This window comes from Pagrus major, chromosome 5, assembly GCF_040436345.1.
Source record: "Pagrus major chromosome 5, Pma_NU_1.0".
NCBI lineage: Eukaryota > Metazoa > Chordata > Actinopteri > Spariformes > Sparidae > Pagrus > Pagrus major.
Window position 1 is genome coordinate 40582013 of NC_133219.1, and position 13817 is coordinate 40595829.

The window sequence follows — 13817 nt, forward strand, 5'->3', positions numbered from 1 at the left end:
CAAAGCTCTGGAGACGGCTCCGATATTCTGAATGTTTTAATATTTATCAAAGATGTGAAAACTTCCACATTTTATATCTTTTTAGCTCAAACTGTGTTAATTCAACATTCTTTTATATTATACATTATATTTGTGTCATTATTTGTTTATGTTTCCATCCGAAAGCAGAAACTGAGACTGAGCTCTGCTGGTTTGAAGTAGATCTGAAACACGAGTCCTCTCAATGTCACCAAAACTACCTTGAAAGTTTTTGAAAAGTGCTTAAAAGAGCTTTTTCTGTATCATTGCCTTCACCTGAACCTCCACGACCCTTCATAATAAAACTGTCTGCTCTGTAGTGCAGAGTCACTGATCTTATCTGTCTTTGTGGCTTTTGCCGTGACAGTGGAGACCGCAGGAGGAAGTGACATCAACACACAAACATGTACAAAAACAAGTCTTTACTGTGGAGAAACCAAAGAATCCTGAACACTGTTGAGCGTTTGTACTCTGACGCTCTGCAGGTGAAACACCTGCTGGAGGAGCTGAAGCTCTGATGATGAAACATCGCTGATAAATCACAAAATGTTGACTGCAGTGTGGAAAACTCCACCTGGAAGGTCAAGAAATATATATTGATCCACCAACTATTCTCTCGGCCGTTAGAAGACTTTCCTCTTGATCTTTCTGAAAGTCTTACAGCCGGCAGGTGAAACTTGTCGAGACATGTACCAGTGAACTGGGTGTGTTTCATGCTCCTGGTTTTATCTGAGGGAATTTCCAGATTTCTTAACACACGTTGGCAGATTCATCCATGTTTATTATATTTTCTATTACATTAAATGTTTCTGCTACAAATACACAAAGTTTCCAGTATTGTGTTACCATATTTACACACGTGTGAAGCAGCATATAAACTCTTAACTGTTAATTTTTTAAAAATCAGATTTTTCTTATTGCAGCATAGAAACAATTCCAATAAAAAAAAATCACATTTTAAAGACTCTTAAAATAAATATGGGGGTTGTGAATACTTGGACTCGAGTGTTTTTTTAAATCCTTGTTGCTCTGCATTTAAAAATCATGTCGGCTTCACCATTTTGTTGGTGGAGAAATTATTATTATTATTATTCCACATTTCCATTTGGATGGATGACATGTTTTTCCATCTCTACTTTTCTTTTATTCCCTTTCTTCAGTTTGTCTTTTGGCTTCTGGACATTAAATAAATTCTCAAAGCTCAAATCGGAAATTCCCATAAAAACCTGAAAGATTTCTAATAAAACATTGATGGAAAACTCGACGCTGCTCATTGGCTGTGCGTTACATAAGTCCCGCCCACTTTACGTGCTCTTTTCCTGATTGGACAACCACGTCGTAGCGTCACTACAGCGACCTCTCTGATTGGCTGTGAAAAAATGGCGGGGGAAAAAGCTGCGGGTTCAAACACATCAACAGACCGACTTCCTGGTTCGTGAGTCACCGGTGCGTGTGTCTGCTTCTGCCCGAGGAAACACGTCTACACACCCGGCGGTGTTCGCTTCTTCGTGTCGGCGTCAGGATGGATGTTTCTCCGCAAAATGGTGAAGTTGAGGCGATTTCTCAGAAACTGGAAAAGTGAGTAAAGCCAACGGTTGTGTCAGTGTCGAGACCCGCTAACTGTTAGCACTGATGCTAACTGTTAGCATCAGTGCTAACAGTTAGCATCAGTGCTAACGTCCCACAGGTTAACTTCAGTGAGAGGCGCCGTTTATGCTAACGTGTTGTGTTGTTAACGTGTTGTGTTGTTAACGTGTTGTGTTGTTGTAAAGACTCACACTGGAATAAACATAAATGTGTGTCAGCTGGTGCTGATCACACGGTTACACTTTATATGTTTTAGTCTTTTTATCACGACTAACTCAGTATCTTACACGTACTCAGGTAACGTTACTGCACTAAAGTATATTTCAAGTACTTGAGTGTTTCCATTTTCTGACTGAAATATTTAACATGTGTCTGACGTCATTAGTCACCTCTCAGATTAAGATATGACATAAAACATACGATGTTCTTATAAAGAGCGAGATACATTTAAAGGTCCAGTGTGTTGGATTCAGGGGATTTATTGGCAGAAATGTAATATAATCTTTATGTTGTCATTTGTGTGTCATCACCTGAAACAGGGGCTGGGCAGCGTTTCCTCACAGAGGCTCTGTGTGGTCAAACAGAATTTAGTATTTACAATATTAATGAGTAATAATACTAACTTTTTTCCATACGTGAATAAACAAGCTGTTCTGAGAGAAAAACAAGGTCCCAGAACACTGTTTGAAGCTAGAAAGGTGGCAGGGTCCGCCACACATAAACAAAGTAAAACAGCAAAGAGAGTTTGTTCATTTAGTTTGTTTAAGTCGTCCCCCCCCCCCCCCAGGCTCTGCAGACCATAATAGCATTTTGCTTGCTCCGGCTTATCGACCTGTAGTCAAGAGGTCAGACAAAATAACTAAAACATCAAACAGTGGACTCCAGACAGTATCGACAGACTGCAGGGCTGTTTTGAAACCACTGACTGGAGCTGTTTACTGTCCAGATGAGCAGGTGGACACAGTGACATCATACATCTCCTTTTGTGTGGACGGTATAATCCCAACCAGAACCATTACAATATTTTCCAACAATAAACCCCGGGTCACTAAAGAACTAAAACAAGTACTCAATAAGAAGAAAAGGATTTTCTTCACTGGCTCGGAGGAGGAAAAGAAGGAGGTCAATCGAGAGCTCAAGCGCCATTAATAAGGCCGAGCTTGACTATAAGAACAAAGTGGAGGTCTCCTTTTGAAGGCGATGGAGAGGATTTTCAAAAACTCCATCACCAAGTCTGTTGAGCCACTGATGGACCCACTGCAGTTCGCATACAGGGCCGACAGGGGAGTGGACGACGCCAAGATATTCATCTTGGAGACCAGCCACAAACATCTGGAAACCCCCACCACCACCGCCAGGCTCCTGTTTGCAGACTTCCCTTCTGCATTCAATGCCATGCAGCCACACATCCTTGCCGAGAAGTTAATAACCCGGTTCAATTTGGATCAGCAGCTCACCATGTGGATTACCGACTTTTTAACCAACCGCGAACACTGAGGAGATCCTGAAAAAGTGCCACCAGAGACAATATCTGCTCAGGAAGCTGAGATCGTTTGGAGTGAATAAAGTCATTCTCCTGACCTTTCACCACTCCTTCATCGAGAGTGTCCTAACATTTTCATTCATCTCCTGGTTTTATTCCATCAGCCTGCAGGATCGGACACGTTTACTGAGCATCACCAAAGTCTGCTCTAAAATCATTGGACAGCCTGTTAGAGCTCTGTCTGCTTTCTGTGATCCTACATGACCCCTCACACACTCTGCACTCGCTGTCCACGCTGCAGAGCACAGAGGAGGACGCCGCCTTTGTCCCCACAGCGGTCCAGCTCCTGAACTCTGACCCTCCCTGTCCCACCATCACTGCCCCTCAGCTGACTGAATGCACACAGCACTTTACCTTGAAGCACAGAGCACTTTGACTGTGACGGTCACTGAAAATACTGACGATAGCACTTTATATGATGCTGCTCCTCGTGCCTTTTAAATCGCCCCTCGGGGACAAATAAAGTGTTTTGAATTGAATTGAATTGAATTGAATTGAATTGAATTGAATATACCTCGATATTTTAAAATCTTCTCAAAAGCACTTCATAAGTGTTAGAACTGTGCAACAAAATCAAATATCGTTATATTTTTGACCACACATGTCCTACTTTGATATCAGCATTGCAACAATAATGTAGTGATGACTGTTGGTACTTTGATAAAATCTGAACACAATGAGATTTCTGATCAGTAATGTGGATATAATGACTAAGAGAGTAAAGACAAGTAAAGAAGTCTGGTGAGTTCAGGAAATGACATCACTTTACTGTAAAGAGCCTTTAAAACCAGGGAATTACATCACTTATGACACATCACCATATGAACATATCCAAAACCACGATATAGTTATATATCGTATATGTTGCCCAGCCCTACATGAAATCACAATCTTTGTGTTTCTGTTAATTCAGAATGAGTGTATAAATACTTTGGACTGGGATCTGAGTATTTTTCCACCACCATCTTGTTGTCTTAGCTTCTGTTATTACATCATGTGCTGACATTATGGGAAGTTTAATAAGGTCGATTTTTATCCTCCTTTGGCCTCCGAAGTTTGATTAATTACAGAAAATAAGATCTGGCACTAACAACCAGGTGTGTTGATATTCTCGACACACCCAGCTCTCATGACTGTAACTGTGAGACATCAGTCTAACCCTGACTTTGTCTTGGCAGGTCTTTGTCCATGGATACAGACGACAAGATGGAGCAATACCAAAGGTAATTCTCACAAATAAAATTGATGGTGTCCAAGGATAATTACACCCCCAAAAGTCCTGTTTGGGTGGCACATCACAATTGGTCTCTTCCAAACAAATGCATATTTATTAAGTGGATCTCTGGAGTGGAAGAAGTAATCAAAGTTTAAAGGATAACAACTGAATGACCTCGATCCAAACTAAAGTCTCTCTGAAACCAAACTAAGCCGTCCAACCTTTCTTCAATTACATCTGACAACAGTAGAAATTAAAGTTTTAGTTTATCAACAGAAATTAGGCAGAAACTATCATGATCATTAATGATTTATGTGATTTTTCAAGAAGAAATTACTTAACTTTACATAGTTTCAGCTTCTTGGTACATTTTTTTATCTTAAATGAGAGTGAAATGAAATATGTTTAGGTTTTAGGATGGTAGCATGTGTTTGCTCCTGCAGCAGAGCTGCGTATCGCCACTGACTTCCTCTTCATCTGATTCGACTTGATCTGATATCGATTCAGGATATTTCAGTTACAAACTGATTTTGCTTGGATATGAAATATTTTAGAAGAGAACTAATGCTCTAAATTGTACAATGAACCCTCTAACTCGATGTATTATAATAATAATAATGTTTCCTTGAATAATTTAATTAAATAGTTTCAGAGATTTGTGGTTTAAAATCTGCCTGTGGAGAAATAATGAGATATTGTCACGATATAAGCCTCTAATAAAAATTAAAAAAACGTTGTATCGAAGGAACAGGAAAGTAATTACAGATGTAGGCCTGTGTATTTCAGAAAAGGAAAGTAGGAAAAAAAGAAACTTTCCCATCTTCAACAACCTTTGTGGTCATCTGAGTATTGATGCCAGAGTTAATGAGGTGTTGGATGGAGTAAAATAACCAGGCCGAAGCCAACCAAGCCAAAAACATGGTGCCGTCAGGATGGAGCAAGCAAGAGTGAGAGATGGCAGCCAGGTCTTAAATAGGCCACCACCCACTGGGAGACTGGCCAGGTGCTCCCAGTTAACCTAACCGGGCTCCGTCTACCAGCCAGTCACCTGAAAGACAAACAACAAGCAGCAAAGGAAACACACAAAACAGGCCCTGCTAGGCAGGAGGCCATCACACTGTGCTGTGAGTGAAACTCCGACAGACAGCAGAGGAAAGAAGTGTGTTCGTAAATTACATAAAAACATGGCAGAGATGTTTTTAAAATCATTATTGGAAAATCTGCCTTCATTTGTAGTTTGTTGGGTGTTATTTCAGACCCATGTCCACAGGAAAAGGCAAATAAAATAGATTAATCTCAGGATTTTGTGAATCAATATGGTATCATTTAAATGAAGATTGATTTGAATCAGACAACAAATCTTTTAAAATCAGCCGCGCTCTGCAGTGTTCCCTCCCCGCAACTGATTGTGCAGTAGCTCATTTTGAGCAGCAGATGTCAGGCTACCTGCTCTGATTAACTGTATTGATGACCAGTCTGCATGAAATTCATCACAAGGTATTTTTACTGGTTATTTTCTTTAGGTGTAGAGTCAGGAGTTTTGCTTGAGCCTAAAGCCTCATATATTGACATATTTTCATATGTTTTTTATTTCCTGCTTAGAAAAGTATTATTATATATAAACCAGGCAGCAGCAGTGTCAGATAGGTTGTTATCATGATCCATTTGATAGACCTGCAGCCATTATTTTATTATTGCCAACAGTTAAATGAATCCCTAACTGCTCTGATAATCTGTCACTTGTTTTAAGTGAGTTTTAAAGACAAAAAAGTCGGAATTCTGTCATGTCAGTTCGTTAAATGTGAATATTTTCTGGTTTCTTTCCTCGTCTGTGACAGTAGACTGAATCTTCAGATTGTGGACAAACAAGAGGTTAATCACAAAGATCTGCCATTAACAGCAGCCCTGATATTTGATTGATTACTCGGTGTGTTGTGATCCTATTACATGAATTATAACATGAGTGAAAAATACAAACAGTGAGTGAGAGTTTAACAGATCTTCAACATTTCTTTGGAGAAGGTACGAGAGATAAAGTACCTCGTGTCCCATCTTCCCTCTGCTTTCTCGGTCAAGTCACTACTTTTTCAATGTAAAGATGTCCACAGTGCAAAAAAAACCCTGTATCATCTGAATCCATTAGCTTGTTTTAGAGCAACTTTTTGATTCCTGTTGATTTGGAACAAGTTCAGAACCAGCTCTTCATAATCAAGATGGCTTCTATCAACAGCACCTTCAGAAGACTGAAAACATGTATGACTGTTAGATTTTATAAGTTGAAATGCTTCTGAGATTGCGTCTAGTAAGTCATCAATAAGATAAATCTACTGTTTAAACCTTATTTTATTTCACAGCTAAACTCTCTTCCAACATTGTCTTATTAATAACTGCCTTGATTTGTTTTTTCTTCTTCTTACAGATTCATTCAAGATGGTAAAAACGTTGCCAAACAAGGTGACATGCACAAAGCTCTGAAGTTCTTCAAGTTGGCGTACAGCATCCACCAGAGTCAAAAACTTGAAAGCAGGATAAAGAAAATTGAGGAACTTATTTCTCAGGATGACTCTGAAGAAGATGAAGAGTTTGTCGATGTAAACGGCAGCGGTTTGATGCTTTTCAAAGATTTATATGACAAGCTTTATGACTACCAGAGAAACGGAGTGGCCTTCTTGTACAGTCTCTACAGAGATCGTCTTAAAGGAGGGATCTTGGCAGATGACATGGGGCTCGGTAAAACCATCCAGGTGATCTCGTTCCTCTCTGGTATGTACGATAACGAGCTGGTCAAACACACACTGCTGGTCATGCCAACGTCTCTCATCACAAACTGGACCAAGGAGTTCGCCAAGTGGACCCCTGGCATGAGAGTCAAGGAGTTTCACGGTACCAGCAAAGGAGAGAGGACCAGGAATCTGGAGAAAGTGCAGAGGAGAGGTGGCGTCATCATCACCACGTACACTATGCTTATGAATAACTGGCAGCAACTGTCATCCTACCACGGCAAAGAGTTCACATGGGACTTCATGATCCTGGATGAGGCACACAAAATAAAAACCACAACTACCAAAACGGCCAAGAGTGCCACCGCCATACCTTCGAAAAACCGAGTTCTTCTCACGGGAACTCCAGTCCAGAACAACCTGAAAGAAATGTGGGCTCTCTTTGACTTCGCTTGCCAAGGCACTCTCCTTGGCACAGCTAAAACGTTTAAAACAGAGTACGAGAACCCCATCACTCGTGCCAGAGAGAAGGATGCCACTCCAGGGGAAAAGGCCCTCGGGTCCCGGATGTCTGAGAACCTCATGGCCATAATAAAACCGTACTTCCTCCGCAGGACAAAAGCAGAAGTGCAGAAAAAAAAAATGAATGGTGCACACCAGTGCAAAGAGGAAGATACAGACAAAAAGGACAGCCAAGTTCCAGACCATCCAAAAGACTCTGGAGCAGTCATGCCCACACTGACGAGAAAGAACGACCTGATTGTCTGGACTTACCTGAGTTCTGTTCAGGAAGACATATACAGGCAGTTCATTTCACTGGACCACATCAAGGAGCTGCTCATGACCACCAGATCACCTCTAGCTGAATTAAACATACTGAAAAAGCTGTGTGACCACCCAAGACTGCTCTCTGCCGCTGCCATCGCTAAGTTAGGCTTGGAGGAAAGTACAGCTGAAAGTCAGCAGAGCGACGACACGGAGACAGACGCTCACAGCAACGCCAACATTCCTGACAACACCTTAATATCTGAGTCTGGGAAACTTGTCTTTCTCTTTGCTCTTCTTGAAAGGCTGCGGCAAGAAGGCCACCGCACACTTGTCTTTGCACATTACAGGAAAGTGCTCGACATCATTGAACGCATCCTGGGCAACAGAGGCTTCAAAGTCATGAGACTGGATGGCACAATTACACAGATTGCAGAGAGAGAGAGACGCATCTCTCAGTTCCAGACGGATGAAAGTTACTCCGTCTTCCTCCTGACCACCCAGGTCGGAGGAGTTGGCATCACTTTAACAGCAGCAAACCGAGTCGTGATCTACGATCCCAGCTGGAACCCGGCAACAGACGCCCAGGCTGTTGACAGGGCGTACCGCATAGGCCAGACTGAAAACGTCGTCATCTACAGACTGATCACGTGCGGCACAGTTGAGGAGAAGATCTACAGACGGCAGGTTTTCAAGGACTCCCTCATCAGACAGAATACCGGAGATAAAAAGAACCCTTTTCGGTACTTCAGCAAGCAGGAGCTGAAGGAGCTCTTCACTCTGGAGGACACCCGGTCCTCGTCCACACAGATGCAGCTCCAGGCCCTGCACTCCAGACACCGACGGACAGACCCCGAACTGGACGAGCACATTGCCCACCTCCACGCCATGGAGATGTTTGGGATAACCGACCACGATCTCATGTTTTCTCTCGATATCAACCACGATGAGGCCCCCGAGGACCAAGAGCACCAATACATTGAAGGGAGGGTCCAGAAGGCCCAGGAGCTGATGAAGGCTGAGTCAGAGTTACAGATGCAGCTGGCAGAGAGCATGGCATCAAGCACAGAACCAGCCTGGCTCAGACAACCAGTGGAGAACAACGACAGAGAGCGGTCTCATGAGAAAAAAAGAAATCCAAGACCAAGTCCTTCCTATCCACGACATGACAACAACTTAAACCGGTCACCGATCGTGGTGGACTTGGACCAGTCTTCTTCTGGCGAGACAGAAGGCCAACAGAGTCTGAGTGACAGAGTTATTGATCTAACTGCAGATCAAAGTATGACAGAAGAACAACCTGTTGTAAATATCAGCGAAGACAAGCTTTCTGAGACAGATCTGGATTCTCTGAAACACCAGTCTGTCAAGCAGGAGAAGAGTTACTTAGAAGCAGCCGACGCCTCTCCTCAGGAAGTGCTTCAGGGGTCTTTGGTGATGTCAGAGGTCAATGATGCAGGTGATACTGCAGATGCCTCCGTTCAAGAACTAATGGACGAGTCTGTGATGTCTGAAGCTGCTGTTGCTTCAACAGGTTACAACAGCCAGGCATACATCACAGCGTTTGATGAAGATGAAGAACAGCTCAATGGATTCTCCCACTCAAAACATGACTCCAGGATGGACTTGGGGCACCCACATCCCACACCCCTAAAGAACAAAAGACTTTCTGTCTTGCAAACATCCAATTCAAGCTTCAAAGCAGACACATCATCCAGAGTCAGCACTGGGCTCGAGTCCTTCGGAGGCAACTTCAATTTACAGCTCGAGGACAGCGACATGTTCTCAGACCAGGATGTCCCGGATCCTCAGGAGACGGAAGCAGAGGAGAGGAAGTTGCTTTCACAGCTGCAGATGGAGGGGAGTCTTGATGTAAATAAATCTCTTTCTGAGAGACAACATGAAGAAGCACTCGGGCGAAGTCTCAACAGTGTCCATAACTCTAAAATGGAGTCGATTAACGATTCCATCATAGCTACCAAGAAGAAACGAGCAGCTGTGATTTATGATAGTGAAGAAGATGAAGATGCTGATGATGACGATGATGATGATGATACGCAGGAGTTGAACAGGAGTCAACTGGAAAATTCCTTCCAGGTTCTTGGAGCCTCCACGCCTAAATCAGCACCATCTGGCTCCACCCCTCTCCGATCAAGAAAGAGCGTCGGAGGAAACACCTCTGTGGCTTCACGCCGCTCCCTCCTCCACTCCATCATCCAAGACATGGAGACCAACCAAGACATGGACGAAGAGGAAAGTTACGATGACATTTCAAAGAGACATTCTCATGAGGCCGAAGAGGAGGAGGAGGAGGAAGAGGAGGAAAGTTACAATGACAACATTTCAAAGAGACATTCTGATGAGGCCGAAGAGGAAGAGGAGGACATCATCGGTTTAACCCATGATGAGCTCCAGCTGGAGGAGACCATCGGAGAGACATTAAACACAGAAGGCGAGGAGGAGGTAGAAGAAGTAGAGGAGGAGGAGGTAGAAGAAGTAGAAGAAGTAGAAGAGGAGGAGGAGGAGGAGTACTCTAAGTCAGGAGACAGTGTTGATGAGTCTGAAGAGGAAATGAGCAGTAACCTGGAAGAATCAACCAGCGAACCTGAGCTCACCTCCTCCGAGAGAATGGATCAGTGCACCGTCACTACAGGAGTCGAGACGAACGGCACAACAGACGTCGTCATGTTGGATGACGAGAGCTACGACTCCCTGGTCAGCAGAGGGAGGGAGTACTACAGCAAAGGGGAGCTGGACGACGCCCTCAGCTTCTTCCTGAGAGCTATTGACATCAAACCTGGAGATCCTGAAATTCAGCTCATGACCATCCAACTGTACCGGCAGCTGAGTCAGAGAAGATAACATCTGTCTTAAACAATCGAAAAACAATCTCGACCACATCCTGAAATTACTCCTCTGACGATCAGTATTCAATAAATCCCATGTGCATTTAATTAGAGCCTGATACTGGATTTTGGGCGTGATATGATAATTGAGCAATGAGCCCTCAAATTTGGTCATCAAACACAAAAAGATACAAATGTAATGGAGAAGGAACATTTGACACTTGGACAATAAAATTTACCTTCCAAAATTAAATTTAAGTACGAAAAAGGTAAACTGACCTAAAAGGTTAGAGTCTCTTCTCCATGATGTTCTGGGGAAAAAAATAAAATGATAATATCTGCGCGTATCTGACAACGTATACGCCGATATTGATCCGTCTGTGAGGCCAATATCGGCCAAAAAATATGTAAGTCGGGCTCATTAATAATACTGTAATATAATGAATATGTGTTGACAAAACATTCATATAGATCATATAGATTAATGTCTGTCGAAATGTCCTCAAAGTGATTTCAGTGATCATCGGTTGTCTTGTTTTGTGGAGCCAACAGTTCCAAACCTTGAAATATATATAGAGTTTTCTGCAAGATATCAAGATATCAGCTCGGAGGTAATCAATGTTTAACATTTTTGCCTGAAAATTGATAAAAAGGCTGGACTAGAATTGCACTCTGTAGATCACACACCTCCGCCAACGTCCAACGGTCCCCTGTAATCCAACCAAGCCTGAGCTAATATCAAATACAACAGTTAAATCCGCTAGATCCGGATATTAGTCGGGATCCACATCAGACTGTATTCACTCACTCACCATTCCCTGTAGAAGAAACAAACAACGTTAAAGAAAGAGAAATAAATCCTGTCCCTTTATCTGGATCGGCACCAAAAGTTAATCGGGTCTATTCTGCATTCAAGTTTGATGGAAATCCGTTCAGCAGTTTTTGTGTAATCCTGCTGACAAACCAACCAACAAACGATTGTCGGCACAATAACTTTTATAAACACATAACTGTGTGTTGTTGCTGCTGGTGTGTGTTTACAGACAGGACAGTTGTGGAGGTGTTTGTGTATTCGGGTCAGTGGTTCCATGTTCACCTCATTTTGTGTTTTCATTCACTCATTATGATAAAACAGTAACATTTTTATTTCTCCTCATCTGTTGATTAGAAAAACGATTGTGTCAAACTGCTCTTGTATATATTGTATTCTGAAAAAGTTAAAAATCATTTTCTTAGTAAAAACAGTTTTTATTCGCAGTTTCAGAGTTTCTTTGTGTCGACGTCACATGAAGTTGCTCAGTAGAGATTTCTAAATCAATATATTGATCAGTTCTGCAGGCGACAACACACTGAGAGATGTGGAGGACGGGGGGGAGAGAAATATAAAGTATTTGCCTACATTACCCACAATGCATCTTGCCCACTGAGTGACATCACAGTTCATCAGATTACGTGCAGCTTCTTCTGGAGCCACTAAAGACTTTATACTTCTTTATTAATATATTTAGCAGAACTGTCCAACAGCTGGAAACATGTCACACTGGTGGAGTTTCCCTTTAAAGGAACAGTCCACCCAACTTCTGATACTTAAGTTAAGTGGAGGAATAAAGTAGAAGAAAATAGAAATACTCAAAGAACAAGTACCTCAAAATTGTACTTACGGTACTTAGTTACACTCCATCAGCTGGTTGTGTTTTGTGTAGTTAAATCTGAAACAGCATCATATTTTAAACACTGATCTCATGTTTATGTGTAAAATCTTCATCTGGAGAGTAACTAGTAACCAAAGTAATCTAATAAATGTAGTGGAGTAAAAAGTACAATATTTTGTGTCCAAAATGTGGTGAAGGGGAAGTGTAAAGATGCTGAAAATGGAAGCACTCAAGTAAAGTAAAGTACCTCAGAATTGTACTTAAGTACAGTACTTGAGTAAATGTACTTAGTTACATTCTGTCAGTGGAAACAGCCAATTGAAAAGTCAGCAGTTCTTTGTGTAACTGAGGTGATTACAAACACTTCACCTGTATTTTATTTTTCTTGACGACATAATTTATCAGTGTTTGTAACCTGGAAAGTAACTAAGTACATTTACTCAAGTAATGTATAGGTTCAATTCATGGTGCTTTACTCGAGTATTTCCATTTTATCCAAATTTCCACTTCCACTCTGTTACATTCATTTGAGAACTTTAGTTACAGTTACTTTACAGATTACATGCTGCATCAGAACAAAGTAGCACATTTTAAAAATAATTCTTTTACTTGTACTTTTGATACTTAAGTACATTTAACATCAGATACTTCAAGACTTTTGCGGTCAGCCCAGCTGTTCTGGAGGCTCCTCCTCTCCTGTCAGGTTCTTACTTTCAGTTTCTTCCTCTGTTTGTGTCGCAGCAGGAACCAGCTGGTGAGTAAAGTCTTTACAACTGCAGAAAGTAGTGGATTACAGTCGGAGTCGGTCTGTCGGCTCATTATGATCAGATTCAGTGTGAAGACGACGTGTTGTCAGTGTTGTGAGCAGCTGTCGGACATGTTGTTTCTCTGATGTGTTGTAACATCAGGCCTCAACTGTCATTTTATGATGAAAGCTGAGCAGCTCCAGTGACGTTGTTCCGTTCAACAGACGATTATTAACTCCTGAAGTCTGCACGAGGAAGAAGTTCACTGATGGAAACATCTCAACTTATTTAACTTATTTAACCTGCGTATGCAGTTGCGCATGCGCTTTACAGCAGGAAGCAGTTAAGTCTACATTTTGTTGATCTGCAGGTTTGAAGAGACAATGAAGTATCAAAAGTAATATTCTGGCAATAAATGTAATTAAATATGAAAAGTATGAGTAAAAGTAGCTACAATATTTCTCTCCATAGTGTGGTGGAGTGGAAGTATAAAGTAGCAGAAAATGGAAATACTCAAGTAAAGTACCTCAAAACGCTGCTTAAGTACAGTACTTGAGTAAATGTACTTAGTTACATTCCATCAGTGGGAACAAAACTCAGCAAACAAGTACTTTGTGTAACTGACATGATTATAAACACTTCATCTGTATTTGATATTTCTCCACTACATCATTAATCAGTGTTTGTAACCTGGAAAGTAACTAAGTACATTTACTCAACTACT

General features: G+C 41.7%; 1 protein-coding gene across 1 annotated transcript; it reads left to right on the plus strand.

Moving 5' to 3' along the window:
- The first annotated feature begins 1469 nt into the window (after positions 1–1469).
- ercc6l (excision repair cross-complementation group 6-like) lies at positions 1470–11952 on the plus strand. The gene is made up of 3 exons (XM_073465370.1): positions 1470–1596; positions 4327–4371; positions 6784–11952. The coding sequence occupies exons 1-3, from the start codon at positions 1541–1543 to the stop codon at positions 10709–10711; spliced, it is 4029 nt and encodes a 1342-aa protein (XP_073321471.1). The 5' UTR covers positions 1470–1540; the 3' UTR covers positions 10712–11952.
- The last annotated feature ends 1865 nt before the right edge of the window (positions 11953–13817 follow it).

Excerpts from the sequence above, each read along its gene's own strand:
- ercc6l (XM_073465370.1), top strand. The coding sequence starts at position 1,541 with ATGGATGTTTCTCCGCAAAATGGTGAAGTTGAGGCGATTTCTCAGAAA. Across the intron at positions 1,597-4,326 it reads ATTTCTCAGAAACTGGAAAA|GTCTTTGTCCATGGATACAG; the intron begins GTGAGTAAAGCC and ends TTGTCTTGGCAG. Across the intron at positions 4,372-6,783 it reads AAGATGGAGCAATACCAAAG|ATTCATTCAAGATGGTAAAA; the intron begins GTAATTCTCACA and ends TTCTTCTTACAG.